A 26,227-nucleotide genomic window follows, 5' to 3' on the forward strand; every position below is an offset into this window, starting at 1 on the left:
ATCACTGTGGCCGAATTTCCCAGGAGGATGCAATCCGCGCCCAATATCAGCTTCGCATAGATAATGTCTTCCAGTGCAACTCTAAGCTCAGTGCAAGCAATAGATGTGTCGAAAATTTGTTGACCTCCTGCTGCCGGCGTTGTAGTTTCTGCCCTATGAATCCCACGCCCCTCTCATACGGCCAGGATTCGGCCCAGTAGTTTCACAGAGCTGGAGGGGTAGTCTGGGCACCCTCAACCCCTTATCCTGTCCGACCCTGGCGAACGAGAGGTCCAGATCACGGTTTGTAGCCGCCCTTTATCTCCATCAACGAGCTGCTGTCCCCCCATTCCCCAACTCTCTTATCAGCTCACCATTGGCTAAATTCTGTACACCCTGAGGAATAAAATATAGGACACCCAGAATAAATTACCGGCCTCTCTCTCTCTCTCTAGGCGCCGGGTTCTACGGACATGGCAAAGCCCGTATCGATCCAAGTGTGGAACCCGAGCGGGAAGTACAGAGTCATCAGCACCAAACCGATGCCTGGGACCCGTTGGATTCGTCTCTTGACCGATCAAGACTGCCGCGTCGAGGCAATTCTCTTTTCCTCTCACCAATTTCTTTTCCTCAATTGTTCGTTATGTTCATAAAGAGCGACGCTTCATTTCTCCTTAATTTCTGTGCTCAGATATGCACCGAGAAGAAGACCATCTTGTCTGTGGAAGATATTCTTGCACTCCTCGGCGACAAATGCGATGGAGTAATTGGACAGGCAAGCAGAATTTCTTTATATATATATATATAATATTTTTTTGGGGGTTTTGTAGAAGTGGAAATTTGTTTCTGTGGCGCAGTTGACAGAAGATTGGGGTGAGGTGCTGTTCTCTGCGCTGAGGAGAGCCGGCGGGACTGCATTCAGCAACATGGCGGTGGGGTACAATAATGTCGATGTGAATGCTGCTGCTAAGTATGGCGTTGCTGTCGGGAACACCCCAGTGAGTTTGAATTTCATGGCTCCTGGATTTATCAACTTATGTGGATGAAAAAAGCAAAAAAATACATTCATATTGACCTCGATTATGTATGCATGCGTGCATATAACAAACATGATTATTCCTATGTGATGCCCTCTAGTTTGCTAGTTGTATTGATAATGGAAAAAATGTGAAAGAAAACATAATCTATTTTAATATTTGTAGTTGATTTGGACCGCATAATTAATGATTCAAAATCAATGATAGACTATTCAATTTCAAGATCCCGATCGTTAAACATGATTTATGTTATAAAAAAGGCCTGCGAATCAGAATTCATGTATTTTGGTAGCCTCTAATCCAATCATCAAGTTGGTATCAGAACGAATGGTTTTAGTAGCATGATCTCATGTTTTACTATAATCTAATCACCAAAATCTAGTAAATTTAAATCTACTCATACTTTAAGATGTTTAGATCTTGATTAATAATATTTTTAATTTGTATGCCCTGTCATATATTTTATCATACTAATACGATTAACTCAACCCATTTTTATATTGGTTTGATGCATAGATTCAAGATCAACAGAATATATGAATTTTGGTTTCTAGGTAATTTTTGTAGTGTATTATCATGTTCGACAATTTGGATCTTCAGTTTAGATAACTATCATTGATTTTGAAATTGTTAACTCGTTTTCTAAGTAGTAAAGTTTATAGTCCAATTTTTTTGTAGTTCTATTTGCTACTTTTTCTCTCCTTTCAATGGAGTGTTTCCTTCATTTCTATACTATTTGGTTCTATTATACTAATTGATCTTGTCCTACTAATACCCTTTATGTAGGCGTGTGTTTTCAAAACATGCAAAGACTGGAAAACTTTTTGTTTATCTTTTCTTGTTACATGAATTTTATTTTATTTGCATTCTTCTTCCCTTTATTTGTTTGTTTATTTGTTTATTTTTGTGTGCTCAGGGAGTTCTCACAGAGACAACAGCGGAGTTGGCTGCTTCACTTTCACTGGCAGCATCCAGAAGAATAGTTGAAGCAGATCAGTTTATGAGGGCAGGTTTATATGATGGATGGCTTCCCCATTTGTATGATCTGAATCACCCTTACATTTTATGAGGCTCGAATGGTTTCTGTGATACAGAATAGACTAGTCTTCTTCCAAGGAATGGCTAATCCTGAGTTCATATTCCCAATAGGTTTGTGGGGAATTTGCTAAAGGGACAGACTGTTGGAGTTATTGGAGCTGGCCGTATTGGATCAGCTTATGCTAGGATGATGGTATTGTTTTTACCTCCGTAACATCTGAGTGAACCATGCATTGATGCCACTATCGAGATATCCAATCAAAGTTCTGATAGTTTTTTTTCCCCAAATACAAAAAATTCTTAGTATTTATGTAAATTGGATTGAATCAAATCAAAAAATATTAATCAAAATGTTGATAGATTATTTATATGATGAAGAAGATGTTGATCCTTCTAAGTTCATCTGGGAACAATTTATACCCAAATTGTGCAATATTTTAGCTTACCATATTAGATTCTACTAGAGTTGTAACGTTTGTATCCATTTGGATGTACTGATAAATTACAAAATTTGTGGACGTACACCTGCTTTCAAACATATACTTATAAGACAGCACTAAGGAGACTAAACCCAGTAGCTGTATACAGCTCCATATTGCTTAATTTACTGTGAAAGTTCTCTCTTCCGAGTGTCTTAAGTGAATACAGCTACTGATTATCTAGAATATAAAAACAAAAAGAATCTCATGTGATGGTCAGAATTTGTTGCATGGAATCATATTGGAAAACAATATTAAACAATATCTATAATATAAGAACTGAAGATACAATAGATGGTGTTATGAACAAGACTATAAACGAATTGTTTTGATTGCTGGTTTCATCACACTGTCATTGACTTTATTTTTGTTTTCTTTACAACAGATTGAGGGTTTCAAGATGAATCTGATATACTACGATCTGTATCAGGCAACTAGATTAGAGAAGTTTGTCACAGGCATGTTGTTGTCATCACTTGTTTCACCATCTCTTAACATTCCAAGAGACTCAGCTGAAACTCAAAATTCCATGTCACCATCTTCTTCTACTGCAGCATATGGACAGTTCCTGAAAGCAAGCGGTGAGCAGCCTGTTACTTGGAAAAGAGCTGCTACAATGGAGGATGTGCTTAGAGAAGCTGATGTGGTTAGACCTCATCCTTTGGAATATTAGTTATACTGCTCAGTCAGAGTGCTAGCGATCCCTTATTGGCCTGATTTTGTTTGCAGTTCTGGGTTTTAACTCTATAATCCACCCAATTACATATGCTACATTAGAACTGGCATAAGGAATCCTCTTAGGACAACACAGAAATTATTGCAACAAAAGTTTGTATTTGGATCAGAACCAGTATGGGTACTACTACGAATTACTAGGTTCAGAACTTTTTTGTTCCCTTAATAGACCTGTTCTCTTTGCAGATAAGCCTTCATCCAGTTTTGGATAAAACAACGTATCATCTGATAAACAAAGACAGGTTGTCCATAATGAAGAAGGTGAAACCTCCAGCTCTAGGACAGTAAAATCAACATAACTTATAACTTGTATCCATTTTGTTCATAAACCAAAATTATCCAAATTTTGAATTGCTACAGGATGCAATCCTTGTGAATTGTAGCAGAGGACCAGTGATTGATGAAGCTGCCTTGGTAGAGCATCTGAAAGTAAACCCCATGTTCCGTGTGGGGCTTGATGTATTCGAGGTAATCATGCGGTTGGTTCCATATTTGATGCTTCAGTTGCTTTGTAGAAGACCACTTTATAATACACTAACCTGGTCGATACCTTTCAACAGGATGAACCTCACATGAAACCTGGGCTCGCTGAGATGAAAAATGCCATTGTTGTGCCACATATTGCATCTGCCTCAAAGGTAAACATCTTATATGATTACATTTAAGTTCAAAAGTAACAAGTTCTATTTCCTATATATTCATTTTTTTTGCTCCTAGTACAATCAAGTTCTTCCTTTTTTAATTCAGTGGACACGTGAAGGAATGGCAACGCTCGCTGCTTTAAATGTTTTGGTAAGTTTGAACATTTAAACAACTTCGAGATGAGTTTTTGTTCTTGACAGAGAAGTTCCCTTGTTTGCTGGCAAACAGGGTAAGATTAAAGGATACCCAGTTTGGTCAGATCCTAACCGGATTGAAGTTTTCTTGGATGAGAATTCCCCTCCTCCAGCTGCTTGTCCAAGCATTGTCAATGCTAAACAACTTGGTATATATCCATCTTGTGAGGACTCAAAAGGAATATTTGCTGCCTTTTTCTGGACTTCTTACCAACTCTTGACGGTTCATGTTCTAGGTCTGCCTTCTTCAAAGCTTTAAAGGGGAGTTTGATGCTATCCATCTCAAAGTAAAAGGAGCAGTACATAATGTTCTTGTAAGGGAGAAGTAGAAATGTGTGTCTGGTTCTTATATCACATGCTGCTCAATGTATGTTTCAATCTTTCATCTCACCCAAGGAAATAGTAGCAGAATGTTGTAGCTATTCTCAAGTAAGACAGTGAGGCATCAATATTCTAAGTTTAACATGGCCACCTAAAGCATCCGACCTTCAGTTTTGCAGTAAATGAACATGATGTTGAAACTCTTATAATAAACAAAAAATGTTGTTAGGTATGGAGAAAAACGTGTGCATTTGATTATGCAGCTCTAGGTGCCAATGTTGAAAACAAATATACTTTTGCCACATAAGCATGTTCATGAAGGAAAGGTTGAACTGAAGGTTATGTTTACTGTGTCATAAGAAATTGTGAGAGTAGATCAAATTGCATGATATATCATAAATATCAAATTAAAAAAGAAAAGGATTTAGGAGTTTTCAAAATTGCTACTTTGGATTAAGGCATGAGAAATTAGTGGCTCTAGGATTGAAATTGTCTCTCCCCTCTCCCTGTGCTGATGTTGCGGTGGATATGATCCCAAGAAACAGTAAAACTGAATCTAATGAGGGTTCTGCTGTGTGTATGATCTCAGTGAAGCATATACCCAATTATGTTGTCAGGTGGCTGGAGAGATGAAAAGATAATAGAAATGGCAAAAGAAAAAGGTTGCAACAAAGAGCTCTAAAAAAGGGGAGAACATCATATCACAAGTTGCATGCAATCTTTTGTTGAGCTAATGCTTCAGATGACTAGGTAATGCAAACTACTGGTTTTCATAAATGAATTAAACAGTTCATATTACATAATGGCTGCATTCATGTAAAGGCATCATATGTGCAACAGCAACGTTCTTAATATACTTGAAATTTGTGAGCTTACCCTCAGTTTCCAACTTAATTTTGCTAAGGGATTTAATTTCTTTTGCTTCTTGTTGGCTATCTTATGATTTGTATAGCCTCTCTTAAGTACCTATGAGATTGGGCTGTAACATTTCTAAAATTTATGAAAATTTCATAATACTATGAACTTAATGTGCCTTCTCAACATAATTTATGTTTTGGGCTGGTTGGCACCCTAATTTCTAAATAGAAGTTTTCAGGTTTGCAATTCTTATTTAGAAGAATAATTCTTGTTTTTACTTATATGATAGATATGTTGTAGTACAATATTTTTACTATATTTTGTAATACATTTTTACTTTATATTTATATTATATTTTTACTATAATAGGTATTTTATATAGTGAAAACACAGTGCTAAAACTTGTCTATCATACAGGTATAGATACTAGTCTTTCAAGAAATTATTCTTCTAATTAAAGATTGTACATAAATTACGGATACATATTTGGAATTAGGGTTGAAATGGGATTGGATACTAGTATATCTATATCCATATTTATTTCGTTTAACAAATACAGATATGGCTATGGATATTAGTTAGATGCAAAAATTTATATGCATATTTATTTTAAATGGATACGGATACAAATCAGATACCAAAAATATGGATATAAATTAGATAATTAAACTTTATGACCACAGAATCAAATATATTACTTAGTGGATGATAAATCAAGTTAATAGCATATTAGTATAGCCATTTATTTTTCTTAAAAGTTCATGAGTGTTATATAAAATTAAATAGAGTTACAAATGGAATCGGATATTCGGATACGGATTGGATAGTTTCTATCCATATCCATATCCATATCCATTTTTTTTTGACGGAAATGGATACGAATACGGATATTAGTCGAATGCTCAAATTTCTATCCATATTCGAATAGATTCGGATACGAAAGTAAATTCAAATGGATATTATCCGATCCACTTCACTTTTATTTGAAATTTTAAACGTAACTATGGAGGGAGAATCAGATGATTTTTTTTCTTAATTTTGATTTGTTTCTGATTTGGGTTATTGTGATATCAAGTCGAGCTCACTTGTAATTTATTGGATTAAGCTTGGGCAGAGTACGGGGCGCACTGATCTTAGGCTAGGTGTTTAGGATTACCGGGGTGCGAAACCGGCTCTTAAACGAGACGCTTTTATGATGGGCCTCGACGTAATTAACTTTTAAATAATTCTAATCCAAATTAAAGATTTTCGCTCGACCTGGAAAAGCTAAGCTAATTAATCCTTCAATTTCAATCCTAGTTCGCCGCCAAGATGCCCTAGTCGCCTATAAATAGGCAGCCCTCACCTCGCCTCACCCTTCAATTTACGAGGTTCTTGGGACAACGAGCAGGAGCAATCACACAGATCTTGATCGAGCTTTATTTGAGGCAGACAAAATATATCAGGAAACTTCTCGATCGAGCTCATATGACGGGTGCCAAACCTGTTAATTCTCTTTCAGCTTCTGGTTCAAAACTCTTAGCTCATGATGGTGATCTTCTTTCTGATGATGAGACCACACAATATTACCAAAAAGTAGGTGCTTTACAATATTGCACACTTACTTGTCCTGATGTTTCCTACTCTGTTAATTAGCTATGCCAGCATATGCATAGTCCTTCTTCTTCACATTGGACAGTGGTCAAATGAGTGCTTCGATATCTTAAAGGTACTATCAATCATGGCCTTTTATTTCAGAAAGGTGATATCAATTTACAAGCATTTTGTGATTCGGACTGGGCAGGCAATCTTGATGATAGAAGATCTACTTCTAGTTATGGTGTTTTTATGGGTCCTTGTTTAATTTCTTGGTCTGCTAAGAATTAAAAAGCAATCATCGCGCTCAAGCACTGAGGCCGAGTACAGGTCACTTGCGCTCACTACAGCTGAGGTTTTTTGGTTGCGCATGCTATTACGTGAACTGCAGATACCTCTTCCTAATCCGCTGGTCTTGTGGTGTGATAATGTATCTGCTATTTCATTGGCCTCTAACCCAGTTTTTCATGCTAGGACTAAACACATTGAAGCTGATTTTCACTTCATACATGAGAAAGTATTGAATGGCGATGTTGTCGTGAAATACTTAGACCCTTATGATCAGTTGGCAGATGTTTTTACCAAGGGCTTATCCTCTACACGTTTTCCGACTCTTCGTGACAAACTGCTCGTGGTTTCACCCCCCATCAATTTGCAAGGGGATGTTAGTGAAACAAAGGACTCGATCAATATGACCTCTTCTCCAGCTTTTGTTACGCTTGAGGATTAGCTCTACGATTTGAATTCTTGTTGAGATATTGTATTCTGTTTATATTATCTATTGCACCTGAGGATTAGCTCTAGGATTTAAATTCCTGTTGAGATATTTACGTTGTATTGTTATCTTCTGTCAGCTGTATATGTAAACCAGCAACTCTATTTAAACATTCAATGAAATAATGTTTTGGTCACTGAATACCAAAACTTCTTAAAATTACCCATTCTTTCAGAGATAATATGCCATATTGCAGCAATTTAGGGTTTCCATATATAGCTTGTGACCGTGTCATATTAGAGCATCACTTCTGCTGAAGTTGCATGCCGTATCCACGGATATCCCCGTTCAGACATGCACATAGCCTCCATTAATATATTGGACGAATTATTCCTTAGTGCATTAGTGGTCAAAAGATCTGAAATTTCTGTCTCATTAACCCACTGAAGTGGATTTTTTATTAAATATTATTTTGATTGTGACAGCATTTGTGTAAATTATCTGATACACATCGGCAGGAAGACCAAGCATTTCGCTCAATTGCTGCTGACTACTGATGGGCTTCTAACCTTGTATGTTCCATCTGACCAAGTGATGGAACCCAAGAGGTCACCTTTTGTTGAAGAGTTCACAGCGGAAAAGATAACTTGGTAGCTCAGTTTCTTGATATTCTTCGTGAACTGCAGTTTACTGGGCGTCACCTTCACGTCTATCCCAGGTGGAGACTGAATGCTCGCAACGTACGTGGTTTCCTCCTCAGCTCCCACATTGGTGACCGTCCTGTTCACTATCTTTCTCCCATTCCCCATCAAGCTCGAGATGGTGATCGACGGGTAATTCAGATTGGAGATCAAGTCCTTGCTTGAGTTCTCTGGGCACTCAAATCCATCCGGAATGGTTGTTATAAGTTTGATTTCTGATGACTGGTATCCGTAGTTGCACAGAAACTGCAAGTAATCTTCGGTTCCTACTTCATACACCAGACCCGGTTGCAGTGCACTTGTTGGGTTTACTTCCCCGGCTCCATAGTCATATGGCGTCGCTGTGGATCCCGAGTCAGTTGTGATTGAAGCCTTATCGTTGTTCGTCTGAGTTGCTATATGTCGGGCGGCATCACACCCAGATGAGTTCGAAATTAGTTTCGAACTGAACAAAAACAAGCAATGTAGTCTCGAACAGTTCGAAATGAGGAGCTTGATACCTGTGGTCATGATGGCTGATCGGATAGCGGCTGGACTCCAAGTAGGATTCGAAGCTTTGATGGTGGCCGCGATTCCAGAAACATGCGGGCAGGCCATGGAAGTCCCGGAGTCAAAATTGAATGCTGAAGGCTTCTGGCCTTGGGGAACCTCTGAGGAGTCGCTTGGTATCCATGCTGCAAGGATGTTGACTCCAGGAGCAGCGATGTCGGGCTGCAAACATAAATCTCTATTCTCTTTACCATCTTCATCACTCGAACACAATTAATTTTGACACAAATTAAGGATGCCCTACAAGGACCAAAAAAGTTAGAAAAAGATGAAGATTGAACCTGCCTTGAGAATGTTACTAGTTTGAGGAGAAGGGCCTCTTGAAGAGAAGTAGGCCACCATTGGTGCTGGCTTATATTTCGTAACTGTGATTGTTGGAAGGATTGTGGCTACTGGGTTCCTTCGGAAAAAGAAAACAAAAAAACAAAAAACAAGCACACTTAGTAAAGGTGAAGTAACAAGTTGATGCGGCCATGCAAACAAGAAGAATTTGTTATTTTTCGTTTTCTTTTACTTGGTGGAGTTGATGTAGGTGAGTATCTCTTCCGCTGCTTGCGAGGAGACTTCAGTCGCTGGAAAGGAGACGTAAGCGGTAGCAACGGCTACTTCCAAGTCATCAATCAAGATCGCACCAACTGCACCCAAGTTGTTCAATCCTTCTATCTTTAACATTTTCTGCGAATCGTTCTGGAAGTGCTTGCAAAGAACTATCTTTCCTTTGATCTTGCTTTCATCCAATGCGCCGGGCTCGCAGTGACTGAATTATTCATTTGGAGATCAATGGAGTCGAAGTATTCTATAATCTCTTTCAAGTAGATGTTTAGATTAGAAGATTTGTCTCATTTCACTAACCTTGCTGATTCGACGCTAGAGCTAGAATCAGACTTGGCTGATCCGCCATAGATCAATGGATATACTGGTGACTTCTCCAAATTAGAGAAGTTTATTGCCTGACCCTGCAATTTCCAATAACAAGAACAAGACCAGCAGAAAGAAGTTGGCTAATTTCTGTGGCTTGATGAATCCAGAGGAATTTTCACAAGAAATGAATCCAAAGAAACAAAAGATCCAAAAATAAAACAGCGAGAATATCATACGCTGACTGCCTTGTTGCTCCCACCCAACACGATATCAGACTCAAAACGCCGATCGATGGTCGTGGCAGCAACTGTTAGAATCCACGGGGCCGCGTTCACCACCGTACTGGCGTCGGGTCCATAATTCCCGGCGGAGCACACCACCGTAATCCCCTTCGCCACGGCATGGAATGCTCCGATGGCAATCGGGTCCTCATCAAAGTCTGGCCGGAAGTACGCTGAGGCCCCCAGCGACACCGAGAGCAGGTCAACGCCGTCGGCGATGGCATCATCGAACCCGGCCAGAATTGCAGACCCAGAACAGCCGTTAAATGTGCAAACCTTGTACACAGCGATCCTGGCTGCGGTGAACCCTCCCTTGGCTGTCCCTGCTGCAAGGCCGTAGTAGGAAGCCTGCATGACCGCATCCCCGCCTGCCGTGGAGGCAGTGTGCGTCCCGTGACCACGTTCATCTCGTGGGGAGGCAGATCCAGTACCCTCGTAATACCTTGCTCCAATCAGCTTCTTGTTTAAGAGAAGAAAAGGATCGATGACTCAAAAAGGAATGCTCGGGGCCTTCTCCTTGGTGATAGAACACAGGTCATAGGTTCTCGGGTGGGGCCATGAGGTGCACACAACCAATTCTATTCTAGTAACCCAGGGCATGCGTCCATTGGTTATAAACAGTATTAACTAACTTAACTACCAACTGCACTGTTTTCAGCTCACTTGTTACAGTTGGATGCATTGAAATCAGTCCCTTCCATGCAAGTCCCGTTCCATCGGCTTGGAATTGCACCCATGCCTTTATCACTGAAGCTTTCTGATTCTGGCCAAATTCCTAGAAGCGAAAAAATGATGAAAGAATTATACTTAGAACCTAGACTTTGGGGTCGGAGAAACCAATTTATGTTGGATAGGAAGGATTCTGATTTTTGAAGCTTGCCTGTGTCTAGGATTCCAATAATGGTGTCTGATGCTTGAGTTGATGAGGCTGGGTCTGAATCTGGATTCGGGTCGGTCTCCATTTGCTGTAGGAAGTCCCATGATCGAGTGGTGTGGAGTTGGTAGATGGGATCAACAAACACCGACACAACCCCTTCTTTTCTACTGATGGCAAGGGCCTCTTCCTCTGACAATCTTGCAGCGAACCCAGAGAAACCATGCCTATAGCTCCGGATCAGCGTCTTTTCTGCATGCTGTCCCCTGATCCAAAGTTTAATCCCAAAACGAGGGGGAAAGGAAGCATATGTTAAGCCTTTAGCATGGTAGCAGAGCTTGGAAACTAGATGGACACATCTCTAAAGTACTAACAAACTGTGGGAAGATTTCAGATAATATGAAGTATATCAGATGGGTCGAGAAATATATGTTGCCCAGGAAATTCTCTGTCCTAATCCCTAAAATTTCCACATCCTACCTGCAAATTGCAATAATACTAAAAGGAAAATTCTGAATGAATAGAGAGAGGCAAAAGGAGGAGCTGAAGAGGAAGCAACCTTTGCAGTACTGAAGCCAGAAGCTGAAGGTGGTTTTCCTTCAAAATGTCCACAGAGGTATCAGCTGGGACAGCTCCCATGTAGACCACATAAACATCTCTGTTCTCTTGCTGGCCCCAGAGCATCCCTACCTCCAAGAGAAGACAGACAAGGAGAAAGGAAATGCGAAGGACTACTGAAGGACCCATCATATCCTTTGTCTCAGCCAATTCCAAAATGAATGGCTCTTCCTTCCTACTCTCGAGGTCTGAGTATTTATAACAGAAGGAGGTGGTAGGCATGGCTTAGTGGGTGCTTGCTAATAAACTCCCGTACTGCGAGCCCCCTGCTTGCAAGTGCGCCATCATCTAACATTTAGCAATTCCAGGGAAAATACTCCAGTCTCTCTCTCTCTCTCTCTCTCTCTCCCCCCCCCCCTCTCCCTCTCTCTCTCTCTCATGATATACGATATTTGAGTCACGAAAGGATGCCGATGCGATGAAATCATGCTACGCAATAGCAAAATGCTAGAGAATTGGAGCTTTACCTGTCGCTAGTATATATCGGATAGGGGAGATATGATATAGTGGGCATAGTGTAGGGGTGCAAATGGGTCGGATCGGGTCGAATCGTGAGTGACCTCGATCCGACCAAGTTTCTTATTCGGGTCTTAATTTTGGACCTAGATCTGACCCAATTGAAGATCGGATCGGGTTCGGTTCGAGTCTAGGTCCGGGTTCGGGTCGAGTTCGGACTTGTTGCTTTAATTTATGAATGAAGGCAAGGTATGGAGTTAGCGGAGAAGGGTTTTTCTGCCGCTGCTGCTGCCACTACAGCAAAAAAAGTTTTTCCTGACTCTTAGCTACCGACGCAAGAAAGAAGTATGGCAATTTGGTCATCGCAGTCCCTATCTTGTCCATCTCCAGTTCTCTTCTGCAGCCGCAGGAAGCCCTCTTCTCCAGCCGCGACGAGCCAGCAGGAAACCCTCCTCTCTAGCTGCAACAAAATCGCGCCCCCCTTCTTCTGCGAGCCCCCATCTTGTCAGTCTAGGGTTTCAACGTGCCAACAAGGAGCCCTCTTCTCCAACTGCGGCGAAATCGCACCCCCCCCCCCCCCCCCCCAAACACCATAAATCCCTAATCGTCCCCCCCCCCCCCCCACCAAACAAAATCCCTGACCCCTTCCTTCTTTTGTGAGCCCCCATCTTGTCCGTCTAGGGTTTCAATGAGCCAAGAAGCCCTCTTCTCCAACCGCGACGAGATCACCGATCTACTCTGCCATCGCTCTTCGATCCGCTTTCCATGTCAAGGTCTGTAACTTTTGCATCTTGTATATGTTTCTTTCATGATCTTTGATTGGTTTTCATAGATATCAGTGAGAAGGTTGCGTTTCTCCGATGCTATGTTCGTTCTTGATGTGGAAGCTGTTAAACTTTTTGTGTATGTAGTCATCTCGATTTGGAGTTTTTGGATGGAGATGCGATCCCATGCATTTTTTCCTTCCCGTCGCAGCCATGGATGAGGTTCTTGCTATTTTCTTGATAATTTCATGGTTTGATTGGAATTTATTCAACCTTCAAAACATTAACATATTAAGCATTCCTTTCTAGAAAGAACTGTACAAGGTTTGTGCAAAGAAGATGAAGACCAAGAAGAGGACTGCGGCGTCGAAGACTTCAAAGAAGCTACTGCGGCCAAGGGATGCTTCCTGTGTTATTTCTACCGTAATTTTTAGTTTGTAATTTGTAAATATGCAAAGAAACATCAATAAAGTGGTTCTTCTTATGTTATGTCTTTTCTAATTTTATTCTTTTTTTTTTTATCTATCTTGTGCTATTAAGAGAATCAAAAGGAACCAGTTGGATACAGATTTTTTTAGCCTCCCAAAAAATTAATTAAACTTTTATTTTTTTTAAAAAAATAATTCTAACGATGCTTTAAAGCGTCGTTAGAATAAGTATTGCCGACGCTTTAAAGCATGGGCAAAGTTTTCATTATTTGCCGACTCTTTCAAAAAGCGTCAGCAAAAAAAATTTCCACTCTCCAAATACCGACGCTTTTGTGACGCTTTAGAAAGCATCGACGCCAAAATTGCGGAGAGGGTCCGCATCCTATTATCATTAAGGGCAACATGACATTTCACCACCTGTCATATGATGATCGGTTGTTGTCCTGGGGAGCAGCAATAGCCACTGCAACTCTTTTTTTTTTGTACATCGGTTGCTCACATTAACCTCGCGTGAGCACAGCTAGCTGAATTTATAGAAAGAAGACTACACAATGGCGGAGGGACAGAAGCATGTCGAGTCTAGAGCATCCCTTTAGAATGTTGGGCAGCAAATGAGACGATTCAATCAGTAGTTCTATTTGCGTCCCAAAATACATGCACAGCCCGAAAAGCATAGCACTCCCTTAGCATCAGCCGGATGTTGCCTAGAAGTAGCTGCACTGCCTCCCCCCGCCCCCCTTTAGTATGCGTTCAATCACTGCGGCTGAGTCTCACTCAGGGATGATACACCCAGCCTCTAGCACATCACATAGGAGAGTCCCTCCCACACTGCCCTGAGGTCCGCCCCAAAAGCAAAAGCCTTAAAAGTACGGCGCCCTCCTGCAGTAATCAATCTGGAGGCCTGGTCCCTGATCACGAATGCTACTTCAACATTATCACCATCAGCGGACAGACTACCATCGAAATTCATCTTGAGATGGCCAGGGGTGGGAGCTCCCAAGACACAAGGACATGTTTGGAAACAATATTAGCAGAGAGGGGGTCCAAGATGTCCCTAGCCATTTCAGATGAATCAGACTCGGCTGCCTTAGTGACTTCCACAGCCTGACAGAGAGCTTTTTCCACAACTATCCTCAGGGGAGCCCTCCTATTCCCGAAGACTCTGTCATTTCTGCTTAACTAGATATGGTAAGCCAAATAGATGGCAGCAATGCCCCACCTAGCAGTGCTCGAACCATATGGCAGACCTCACATGCTGAAGAAGATCCGCAGCTAACACCACGGGCCCGACAAGAGAAACAAGGTCCTCCTTCAGACCTGTGCTGCCCATGGGCACTCTAGCAAAATATGGTTGACAGACTCCACCAAGTTTGAGCAGTCCACACACATCGGAAAAATCCTGACTCCCTTTCTAGCCAGCAAGCTCATGGTCAGCAAACAATCCCAGGCGACCTTCTAACTGAACAAAGAAACTAAGAGGTAGACCCACATCCTCCAGATCCAACCACCATCAAATCGTGTGGAAGTCTCGCCAACCATCACTGCCTTTAGGTCAACTGAGCGGACTATGGCTCTCCCTATGGCCACCCAAATTTGTCTGTCTATCGCTGCTCCCTAAGGTAGCAGGATAGCAAGAATCTTCTCAGCTAACTGCGCCCCAAACGCCTCCCTGATCAGCACCTCATCCCACTGGCCCTCTCCGGAGATGAGCAGGTCACTCACTTTAATTAGCACCTCTGCGGCTCCTTCCATTTCCATTGCCCTGCAACCCAAAAAACCCAAAGAAAAAGATGGTGAGAATAGGGAAGGCCACCCAATTTCGGATGAAAAGGGGGTGAGGGGCTTCCCGTATCTATAGCCGTCCCATTATCATTAAGGACGACATGACGTTCCGCGACCATATGGAGTGGGGAGGCGTGATCTAGGAGGCAAGTACTCTTGTACCACTCCCCCACCCTTTTTGCTTTTTTTTTTTTGCATTTTTTTAATAAAAATGTTTTTAGCTTTGTACCAGTAGACTGCGGGCCGGCGGGCTGCAGGCCTAAACGGGTCATTCAGGTTCGGATCGGGTCGGATCAGGTCATTGGGTAAATGATTCAAAATTGATCCAAAAAAATGGGTCGGGTCGGGTCCGGATCGGGTCGAGATTTAGTAAACCCAGACCCGACCCGAAAAATAGAACAAATCCAATTTTAGCACCTAGCTCGGCCCTGCGGGTCCTTCAATTTGGGTCGGATCGGATCTAAGCGGGCCGGGTTGAGGTCGGATCGGATCTAAGCGGGCCGGGTCACAAGTCAACCCGGCCCATTTGCAGCCTTAGCATAGAGGTGGTACTCTAGTGCTACTATAATTGATGACTTGCAGGAGGGGTGAAGACTGAAGAGTGTGCCATGTTTGCAACATGAGATTTAGACATGCTGAGCCCTATATTATATTCCAAGGATCCACTATCTATTACTCAAGGCTTGGCACCCTAGAAATGCCCAGCTCTCCTCCCTTTACGGCTCAAATTGTAAGTTTATTTGGAAATTAGACCCTTAGGCTGGCTCTTTCCAATATCCCTTCCAATTGATTGTGGAAATGGTGGTGACCACTGACCAGAAAGAAATCCTTTATTGGATGGAAAATTGGAGCTGGCTTAGTCTCACTTTTGTCTGGAATGAACTGGTCGGATGATAGTTTGAACATGTTTTGTTAGCTATAAGAAAAATAGCTTGCATTGCCCAGGTATCAATGTACGTTATGTTTTAATGTGTAGGAGAAGATTAGATACTTATATGTGAATTAAAAGTTGCTATGTTCGCAGCTCCTGAGAACAGATATAGAAGGTTCATATATTGAAAAGAAACGTGCCCGACTGCCTGATCCCTCCATGTTAGGGTTTGATGTTTTTTTGGGAGAACCAGACGAGTTGTGGATAAAATTCTCCTTTCTGATTTACGTATCAAATCAAATTTGGATTAGGTTTGGGCCACGTAGAATGGATATTAAAATCACATGGGTTGACTTGGTTTTTGGGTCTCAAACCAAAGTGGGGTTAGGTTTGGGCCACTTAGAATGGATATTAAAATCACATGGGTTGGCTTGGTTTTAGCATGCATGCTTAAGTCGACCATTTCTGTCACCTGGAACCATTTTTCATAGGAAAGAAAAGCTACAAGCACTCCATGTTGAAAATGAAACCATCTTCAGGAGAGCAGGCAACAACAGAAAGAGAAAATATAAATTAAGAAGCTGCACAAGCGTTAAAAGAGTAGGGGAAAAAAAAGACTCACTACATGTTTGGATATTTCTCCTCCTTTTTAGATGATCCAGAAGAATCCCCAAACTCGATGTAGATCACTTTGGCCATTACGAGTAGGGCTGGATAAAATCCAAAAGCGAGATCCACTATATCAAAAAGCCGAATCACAGGCTAAACTTTCGAAGATCATAAAATAATCATATGATGTCTAACTGAGATAATTTTTTTAAGAAAAAAATCATGCAGTTTTAAGAGAGTTGATTTTTTTTTTTAATCAGAAAATCTTATTTTTGCAATTCTTCCATCTCCTAATTTTTTTTTGAAAGATTCAAATTGAACGGATTGAGGAAGATTCAAATTGAATGAATTGAGAGAACTCTTCATTCTCTTCGATAGGATCATTGTATATAAGCAGGAAATCCTTTTCAACAAGTTTGTCAAAGAGACAAACAAGTGATGAGGGGGTAGAAATAGCGCTATCCCAGCCAAACACTATCTTAGAAATCAGAATTACTTGAAAGTATAGGATTCTGATCAAAGGAGCTTATTTCAGGGACAACAATTCCACTAGAAGCTGGAGCTTCTTGTTACAGCCGGAGTTCATATCAGTCAAAGCGGTTTTAGTACAAACTGGGGCTTAACACAAGGTGGATTAAAAGCATTAGAAGATTATGGCACATCTTAATCTTTCTTCTACTTCAAAGCCCATCCTAAATAAGGATAAGGGTGGGACATAAGCCCATCCCAGCAATACCCAACTTCCAATGAATCTACCAAGTGAAATAGTTAACACGCTCACAACTGAGTTAAGGGGCCAATGCACCTCAAATGAATCTATCAACTGAACTAGTTGGCCCCTCCCAACTGAGCTATGTAACCAATGTGCCACAATCTTTGTGTCAACAAGAAATTATAATGATACTAATAATAATGATATTAAAGCCTTTGAATGATGAGAGCAGCAAGCACAGGATCACATGTATATATACACAGATTATCTCCACAGACATTGTAGACCATCTGATGTGCAAGTAGATATTATAAAAGATAAAAAGCAAACCTTTAAAGTTGTAGAAGGATAGAGGATGTCAAAAGGAACAAGCCCAAATCCAATAAAAGAACACTAATAAGATCTTTTGTTCTACCAAAACAAATGGCTCCATAGGAAGCAGTTCAGGCAGTGCAGTTTTCTCGAACACTTTGTTTACTGACTGTAAAATTCATGGCCAACATGGTCAACCATCTGTTGTTGCTGCACATGATCCTGAAGAAGAAGCCATCATAAGAATTGAGACACCAGATGCTCATGAAGCCCAGCCATATCAAAATAGAAAATGATAGATGGTCAACAAAAATAAACGAGATACCACATCATGCATCAAGGATGTCAAAAAGTTCAATCCAATATTATAACTGCAATTACATAATCATCTGAGAGTCACAGTAACAAAATTGGTAGCGAATAGCATAAACGGTGTTAATTTTTAACACAAGTCACAGAATAATATAGAGTACTAACAACGGAAAAGTCTTATGTTTCTTCTAGTAAAATTCAGATTACACATTTATCAAACCTGCAAAATTAAATGACCTTGATCATGAAAGACAAACCCGAGAATAATATAAAACAGTTAATAGATATGAAAAGACAAAATATTATTGAAAATGCAAGGAATTTCATAAGCAAATTGCACAGAAAAAAGACAAGTAACACAACACTGTTTCCATTAAATATTTACGAGTTACTATGTACAAAATCCATGATGAGAAAGTTTTGATGACGATCTAGTATGTTTTTCTATTGTATAAAAGAAAAAAAAATTATAGAGACACCCCTTCAAGTTTGGGCTAATTACACTTAGGCACCAACTATTTAAAAAAATTCAATTAGCCACCAAAATTTTATTTTTGTTGCAATGTGGCCCAGCCGTCTATAGTTCAGATCATGCTAGCCTACTAATACACAATTTCGAGATATCCAATCAAAGTTTTGATTATTTTTTTTTCCAAATACAAAAAATACTTAGTATTTATGTAAATTGGATCAAATCAAATCAAAAAATTTAATCCAAATGTTGATGGAATCATTTATTATGACGAAGAAGATGTTGATCCTTCTAAGTTCATCTGGGAACAATTTATACCCAAATTGTGCAATATTTTAGCTTACCATTATTAGATTCTACTAGAGATGCAATGTCTGTATCCATTTGGATGTAGTGATAAATTACAAATTTGTGGACGTACACCTGCTCTCATGCAAACATATGCTTATAACACAACACTAAGGAGACTAAACCCAGTAGCTGTATACAGCTCCATATTGCTTAATTTACTTTCAAAGTTATCTCTTCAGAGTGTCTTAATTGAATACAGAATTTAACATAACTTTTTATCATAAATTTATGGTCTAACTCTAGTGAATTCAGCTACTGATTAGCTAGAATATAAAAACAAAAAGAATCCCATAAGACGGTCAGAATTTGTTGCATGGAATCATATTGGAAAACAATATTAAACAATATCTATAATATAAGAACTGAAGATACAATAGACGGTGTTATGAACAAGACTATAAACGAATTGTTTTGATTGCTGGTTTTATTACACTGTCATTGACTTCATTTTTGTCTGCTTTACAACAGGTTGAGGGTTTCAAGATGAATCTGATATACTACGATCTGTATCAGGCAACTAGACTAGAGAAGTTTGTCGCAGGCATGTTGTTGTCATCGCTTGTTTCACTATCTCTTGACATTCCAAGAGACTCAGCTGAAACTCAAAATTCCATGTCACCATCTTCTTCTACTGCAGCATATGGACAGTTCCTGAAAGCAAATGGTGAGCAGCCTGTTACTTGGAAAAGAGCTGCTGCAATGGAGGATGTGCTTAGAGAGACTGATGTGGTTAGACCTCATCCTTTGGAATATTAGTTATACTACTCAGTCATAGTGTGCTAGCGATCCCTCATTGGCCTGATTTTGTCTGCAGTTCTGGCTTTTAACTCTATAATCCACCCAATTGCATATGCTACGTTAGAACTGGCATAAGGTGTCACGCATTGAACCCAGCACCCAAGTCTGGTATGCGATCGGCCACATGAGTCATAGAGAAGTGCCCTAAAGATCATGCAAGGTCTAAAATAAACAAAAATCCAATAAATCCATACTTAATTAATTAATTCAAATAGACAAATCCAATATATCCAGATAATCAAATTGGTTCAATTACAAGAACTTTTAATATTCATCGGTATCAAATAAACTATCTAACTAATTAATGACTCTTACACTCGCACTCCACACCCAATCCATCCATGTTTATGCATCCTGCAACTCTGAACAGAGAAAGAATAAGGAGGGTGAGCTTTACAGCCCAGTAAGAATTCCTACACATTCATACCAACACAGCAATAATATGAATTTGAAAACCACAAGAAATTGATGCACATATCATGAAATCATAAACCGGCTATCAAAAGGCTCGAATAATCGGTATAAATATGCGCGTCAAATTTCAACAAAAATCTAGCCACTCAAGCGTGATATGTCATGCAATATCTCAAATATCTTCATTAATGTTTTTAATTCTATTCCTTTTAAACTTGATCCGGATCAATTATTTTTTTGACTTTGGGCCAAATCTCGGTCACGTTTCCAGCCCGTGATGGGGCAAACCAATAGTATTACACTTAGAGCATGTGATGGGCAAACCAATAGTATCATACTTAGAACCTGTGATGGCCAGGCAAACCAATAGTGTCACACTTAGAGCCTATGATGGGGCAAACTAATCAATAGTGTCATACTTAGAACCTGTGACGAGCAAACCAATAGTGTCACACCTAGAGCCTGTGATAGGCAAACCAATAGTGTCACACTTAGAGCCTATGATGGGGCAAACCAATAGTGTCACACTTAGAGCCTGTGACGGGCAAACCAATAATAACGAGATAACCCAAAGTCCATGTTCTTTTAATTAAATTCACATCCACACATCAATCCCTTTTTATTTCCAGCTTTAGCCTAACTGTGGTCACGTTTCCAGCCCATGATGGGGTAACCAATAATAACATAGTTAATCTAGAGCACTACATGCATTAGTCCGATTATGCAAGTATAAGTTATGCTCATATATGTATCCATCATATCGTCGATCACAAGCAAACATGATGTTGCGGTGGATATGATCCCAAGAAACAGTAAAACTGAATCTAATGAGGGTTCTGCTGTGCGTATGATCTCAGAGAAGCATATACCCAATTATGTTGTCAGGTGGCTGGAGAGATGAAAAGATAGTAGAAATGGCAAAAGAAAAAGGTTGCAACAAAGAGCTCTAAAAAAGGGGAGAACATCATATCACAAGTTGCATGCAATCATTTGTTGAGCTAATTAATGCTTCAGATGACTAGGTAATGCAAACTACTGGTTTTCATAAATGAATTAAACAGTTCGTATTACATAATGGCTGTATTCATGTAAAGGCATCATATGTGCAACAGCAACGTTCTTAATATACTTGAAATTTGTGAGCTTACCCTCAGTTTCCAACTTAATTTTGCTAAGAGATTTAATTTTTTTTGCTTCTTGTTGGCTATTTTATGATTTGTATAGCCTCTCTCAAGTACCTATGAGATTGGGTTGTAGCATTTCTAAACTTTATGAAAATTGAGTTTTTTGCATGAATATTCTTCTAAATATCAAATTTTGCGTGAATACCTTTTCAAAATTGATATTTACATGTATGCCCTCGTAAAACTCTGTTATTGTACAAATATCCCTAATATAACGGTTGTTGTTAAAAAAAATACATTTATATTAATTAAAATAAAAATAAAAATTAAAATGACATTATTACCCTTACTCTTCCATCCCCACCTCCACCACCCCCCCCCCCCCCCCCCCACTCCCACTCCCTCCCTCGTGCCCTGTTTCGGCTTCCCCAACAGTGCCTTACTCTTCCCTCCCCTCCCCTCCGCTTCGGCTTCCCCAACAGTGCCTTACTCTTCCCTTGTTAGCTTGCTCCCATGGCCTTATTATTCTCTAAAGGGATGGGAAATGCCAGCCAATGAGGAAGGAGAACAGGGAGGAAGGAGGAAGGAGATCGCGGGCGAGCTGCATCGCGTTCTCGGGCCGACCTCACTCCCCATGGCCAGCGGGATCTTGATCTCGCGCCCCATGACTCTCGCCATCGCGATCGCGATCTCGATACGTCGAGGGCGGGCAGGCATGGGGGAAGCCGTTGGCCGGGGGGGGGGGGGGCGGAAGCCGGGCGCCGTCCGGGGGGCGGTGGGTGGGTGTGGGAAGCCGGGCGCTTGGGAGGGGTGTGAGAAAGGTGAGGTTAATAACGCCATTTCAAATTTTAATTTTATTTTTAATTAATATAAATATGATTTTTTTTAACACCATTAGAACAACCGTTATATTAAGGATATTTGTACAATAATAGAGTTTTACGAGGGTATACATGCAAATATCAATTTTGGAAGGGTATTCACGTAAAATCTTATATTTAGAAGGGTATCCATGCAAAAAACTCAAGAAAATTTCATGGAACTTAATGTGCCTTCTCAACATAATTTATGTTCTGGGCTGGTTGGCACCCTACTTTCTAAATAGATGTTTTCATGTTTGCAATTCTTATTTAGAAAATAGCTCTTATTTTTACCTATATGAAAGAAATGTTGTAGTACAATATTTTTACTATTTACTATATTTTGTAATAGATTTTTACTATATCTTTAGTATTATATTTTTACTAGAGTGTGTATTTTATATTATAGTGAAAACACAATACTAAAACTTGTCTATCATTTAAGTAAATATACCAGTCTTTCAAAAAATTATTCTTTTAATTAAAGATTGTATATAAATTATTGATAGATATTTGGAATTACGACTGGAATCGGATCGGATATTAACATATCTATATCCATATTTGTTTCTTTTGACGAAAATAAATATAACTATAGATATTAGTCGAATGCAAAAATTTGTATCCATATTTATTTTAAACAGATACGGGCTATAGATGTTAGTCGAATGCAAAAATTTATATCCATATTTATTTTAAATGGATACGGATACAAATCGGATACCAAAAATTTAGATATAAATATGAATATAAATTAGATAATTAAATTTTATGATCACAGAATCAAAGATATTATTCAGTGGATGATAAATCAAGTTAATATCATATAATCATTTATTTTTCTTAAAAGTTCATGAGTGTCATATAAAATTAAATAGAATTACAAGAGGAATTAGATACTTGAATACGGATTGGATAGTTATCTATTCATATACATATTTTTTTTTTACGGGTACTGATATTAGTTGAATGCTCAAATTTTTATCCATATCCAGATAGATTCGGATATGAAAACGGATCCGAACGGATATCATGCAATCCACTCTCACTTTTATTTCGAATTATAAACGTAATTATGGAGGGAGAATTAGATGATTTTTTTTCTTAATTTTGATTTGTTGCTGATTTGGGTTATTTTGATTTGGAGCTCACTTGTAATTTATTGGATTAAGCTTGGGCTGAGTACGGGACGCGCTGATCTTAGGCTCGGTGTTTAGGATTACCGGCGAATCCCGGTGCGAAACCGGCTCTTGAACGAGACGCTTTTATGATGGGCCTCGACGTAATTAACCTTAAAATAATGCTAATCCGGATTAAAGATTCCCGCTCGACCCGGAAAAGCTAAGCTAATTAACCCTTCAATTTCAATCCTAGTTCGCCGCCAAGACGCCCTGGTCTCCTATAAATAGGCGGCCCTCACCTCGCCTCAGTCTTCAACTTACAAGGTTCTTGGGACAGCGAGCGGGAGCGATCGCGCGGATCTTGGGTTCTTGCGTTTCTCCGAGTCGATCGATCGGACGGGCGATTATGGCGACAGCGGCGGGCGATGCGAAGAAGAAGATAACGTTGCGGAGCTCCGACGGGGAGGAGTTCGAGGTGGAGGAGGCGGCGGCGAAGCAGTCGAAGACGATCGCGAACATCATCGAGGACGGGTGCGCCGACGGCGGGATCCCCGTCTCCAACGTCACTGGCAAAGTCCTCGCCAAGGTCCTCGAGTACTGCAAGAAGCACGCCGACTCTGCCGCCACTGAGGAGGAGATCGCCGCCTGGGACTACGAGTACATCAACGTGGAGCAGGACGTCCTCTACGAGGTCATCGTGGTGAGATTCTTTTGCCGTCCTCCTCTCTCTCTTCTATTACTCGATCGGTTTTCTTCTATTGCTCGATTGGCTTTCTAATGTCAATATTTTGGTCGAATGGGATTCTGTTGGCGTGGAGAGTTTTCTATTGGTTTATGATTTGTTACATATTCTCGATTCGATGATTCTGGATATATAGGGTTTGATCGATTATAGGATTTATTCGTAATGATCTTTGAAGAAAAAAAGAAACAGATTCTTATGGTTGATTCTTGAGGAAAAGGGGACTCTGAATCTTTGGTTCAACAATAGATGTAGAACCGGATTGATTTGGTCGCCAATAAGTGGAATTCAAAGCCATATCTACAAGCCGAGCTTAAAATAATTCAGAAATCTACCATGAATCATAAGTCGCAATGATTTCATCGATTTCCGCAAGATAATCTGTGTATCGCCCGCCCCAATCACCTACTACCTCTGTAAATAGAATGACACGATAACCGAGGCTAGAATGTTAATCGACATGCTTGCTCAAGATGTTCGTCTGGTGATTCGGTGAATGGTGATGTGGGAATTATCAATTAACAAAGAAAAGAGAAGGAATTATATATTGCCCAGAAAAGTCTTCCTTAATATTCCATTCTTGATTCTTCTTATTCCCAGTTAGGACTTAGGAGACAATCCTTACTTCTTCAACTTTGTAGTCACTAATGGTAAAAGCCTTACTCGTTTCTAACTTTATAGCAGGGAATTCTGTACAACTTTACAACATGTTTGCAGTTATATCAAAGGTATTGGAAAGATGTTCAATAGAATTATGTATTCATTTTCTTTTGTTTTCCTAATCCTTTGCATTGAAATAAATAAGCATTTCTTTTTATCATTTGCAATGAATATGTGGTATTCTTTTTTGCGGATGAGGGTTGTAAAGTTAAACGAACACTTTCTTTATGCTTAATTGGCCTGTGGAGTGAATAGAGAAAGAAAAAAAGTAAAGAAATTAAGAACATGCCTTTCGAGTCTCTGGATCTCCTCCTAATCACCCAACCACATTATGTATTTTGACTAAAATATTTGAATTGCCAGTTGAATTTATTATGAGCATGCTGTAATGACATAATATTTGCTGTGTCGATGATATCCAGGCCTCCAACTATCTGAACATCAAAAGCCTTTTGGAGCTCGGCTGCCGCGGAGCGGCTGATATGATCAAGGGAAGGACTCCTGCGGAGATCCGGCAGTGGTTCAAAATCCCGAATGACTTCTCTGCTGAGGAATTGCGAGAGGTCGAGAGGGAGATGTTATGGGCCTTTGAATAAAGGAAAAGAAAGGATTGAGCTCTTTACACTTGCTCTGCTCATACAGGGTTGATAACTGGTAGCTGCAACATAGAAATGATTAAGAGATGCAGAGCATCAAAAATTTGGCAGGACCTTTTTCTTGCTCTCCTTCTTTAGCCGATATAGTCAGATTGGTATACGCATGCACCTCACTGTTTTGGATGCAGGCAATGGTTAAAAAGTTTTGAACGTTTCCAAGTAATTCTGTTCCTTGAAATAATGGTGGCCTATCAATTCTGTTGAATCTATCATTACTCATTCCTCATGGATATGGTGTTTGGGGCGCAACTCAATTTTTTTTTTATTATCATGTTTATTTTTTACGTTATGCTTGCTCCAAGGATCCCTAGCAGGGCTTTAGAAGGGGCTCTAATCCTTATAGCACGGTGCGGATGTGCTCGCTAAACAGAAAAAATAAAAAAAGATATTATGAAATAAAGCAATTAATTCCATGTGAGCCTAATTCTCACATGTAATTCTAAAGCTTTAATATTGGGATACCTAGCTTCCTATTGCCGCTAGGGAATCCGTTGAACAGGAAGTTAGAGTCCTAATTTGACTTGGGCCTTACGTCAAGGTTTGGTTGGAACAAGAGATCGGCGACCTCGGTTATGAAAGGATTTGGCGTGGCGTTGTTCAGCGGTAAGTGGTAGTGGATTCCGCGGCGCTTTTTTTTTTTTTTTTTTTGGGTGGTGCGTGGCGGGCGGGCGGGCGTGCGTGCGTGCGTGCATGCGTGCAAAGAGGGAGGAAAGAAGACAGAATTTACAGAGAGATAAAAGAGGTAGGAAGGAGAGGTATGGGAGAAGAAAATTATTTCTATTAGAGTTTTCTCCATCTTGACAGGACATAATTGGGATTTTGGAGTGAACCACATTAAATCTTAATAGGCCATGCCAATTTTGTTTTTAATATTTTTCAATTATTTTATTCAGTTGCTCTAGGAGTTTTAATAAGTGTCATAGCTTAGAGCCAAGATAGAGAAAAATAATAGATTGTTCATAATGACATGCACTTAGATTGGCTTTGCACACTGATGAAAGGCAAAGATAAAAGGCCATGTTGGTGAAGGATGGGTGCAATTAATGTGGTCCTTGAAGATAAAGAGAAGAAACCTACGACAACGATGAATAAAGAATTCGCCAATAGGTCAAAAATGGTGATGGTAGATCTCTATTTAGTACTTGATGAGTCATTCTTACTTAGTATTTTTCTCAAAAACCATTGCTAAAGGATTATGGAAGAAATTGAGAAGCATGCACGAAGGAAAATCTATGCTAGGTAAGATTTTTCTTCGAAAACAATTGTACACCTTGAGGATGCAAGATGGAGCTTCATTGTAAGAATACCTAGTCTAATATACTGATT

The 26,227-nt window shown here is 39.9% G+C and overlaps 2 protein-coding genes, 1 long non-coding RNA gene and 1 pseudogene across 4 annotated transcripts; 3 read left to right on the forward strand and 1 right to left on the reverse strand.

Moving 5' to 3' along the window:
• Positions 1-190: 190 nt before the first annotated feature.
• On the forward strand, positions 191-4,581 carry LOC103721138 (glycerate dehydrogenase). The gene is made up of 13 exons (XM_008811202.5): positions 191-575; positions 671-754; positions 837-977; positions 1,933-2,054; positions 2,166-2,247; positions 2,919-2,991; positions 3,088-3,179; positions 3,455-3,529; positions 3,629-3,736; positions 3,829-3,906; positions 4,016-4,060; positions 4,139-4,253; positions 4,341-4,581. The coding sequence occupies exons 1-13, from the start codon at positions 453-455 to the stop codon at positions 4,361-4,363; spliced, it is 1,161 nt and encodes a 386-aa protein (XP_008809424.1). The 5' UTR covers positions 191-452; the 3' UTR covers positions 4,364-4,581.
• Positions 4,582-8,093: 3,512 nt separating this feature from the next.
• On the reverse strand, positions 8,094-11,880 carry LOC103721150 (CO(2)-response secreted protease-like; annotated as a pseudogene). The gene is made up of 9 exons (XR_016395625.1): positions 11,399-11,880; positions 10,846-11,105; positions 10,625-10,740; positions 9,921-10,421; positions 9,676-9,779; positions 9,338-9,580; positions 9,109-9,223; positions 8,775-8,985; positions 8,094-8,669 (listed from the first exon to the last, which is right to left on the reverse strand). The product of XR_016395625.1 is annotated as a CO(2)-response secreted protease-like (transcript).
• A 629-nt stretch (positions 11,881-12,509) lies between these two features.
• On the forward strand, positions 12,510-13,166 carry LOC103721137 (uncharacterized). Its single transcript, XR_606274.6, has 3 exons — positions 12,510-12,686; positions 12,825-12,899; positions 12,987-13,166. It is a non-coding gene; the product is annotated as an uncharacterized LOC103721137 (long non-coding RNA).
• Positions 13,167-23,168: 10,002 nt separating this feature from the next.
• On the forward strand, positions 23,169-25,447 carry LOC149753418 (SKP1-like protein 1A). The gene is made up of 2 exons (XM_089923755.1): positions 23,169-23,543; positions 24,668-25,447. The coding sequence occupies exons 1-2, from the start codon at positions 23,250-23,252 to the stop codon at positions 24,839-24,841; spliced, it is 468 nt and encodes a 155-aa protein (XP_089779881.1). The 5' UTR covers positions 23,169-23,249; the 3' UTR covers positions 24,842-25,447.
• Positions 25,448-26,227: the final 780 nt, after the last annotated feature.

The sequence above is a fragment of the Phoenix dactylifera genome, chromosome 6 (assembly GCF_051530095.1).
Source record: "Phoenix dactylifera cultivar Ajwa chromosome 6, Ajwa_hap1_PhDact_Kaust_v1.1, whole genome shotgun sequence".
Taxonomy (NCBI): domain Eukaryota; kingdom Viridiplantae; phylum Streptophyta; class Magnoliopsida; order Arecales; family Arecaceae; genus Phoenix; species Phoenix dactylifera.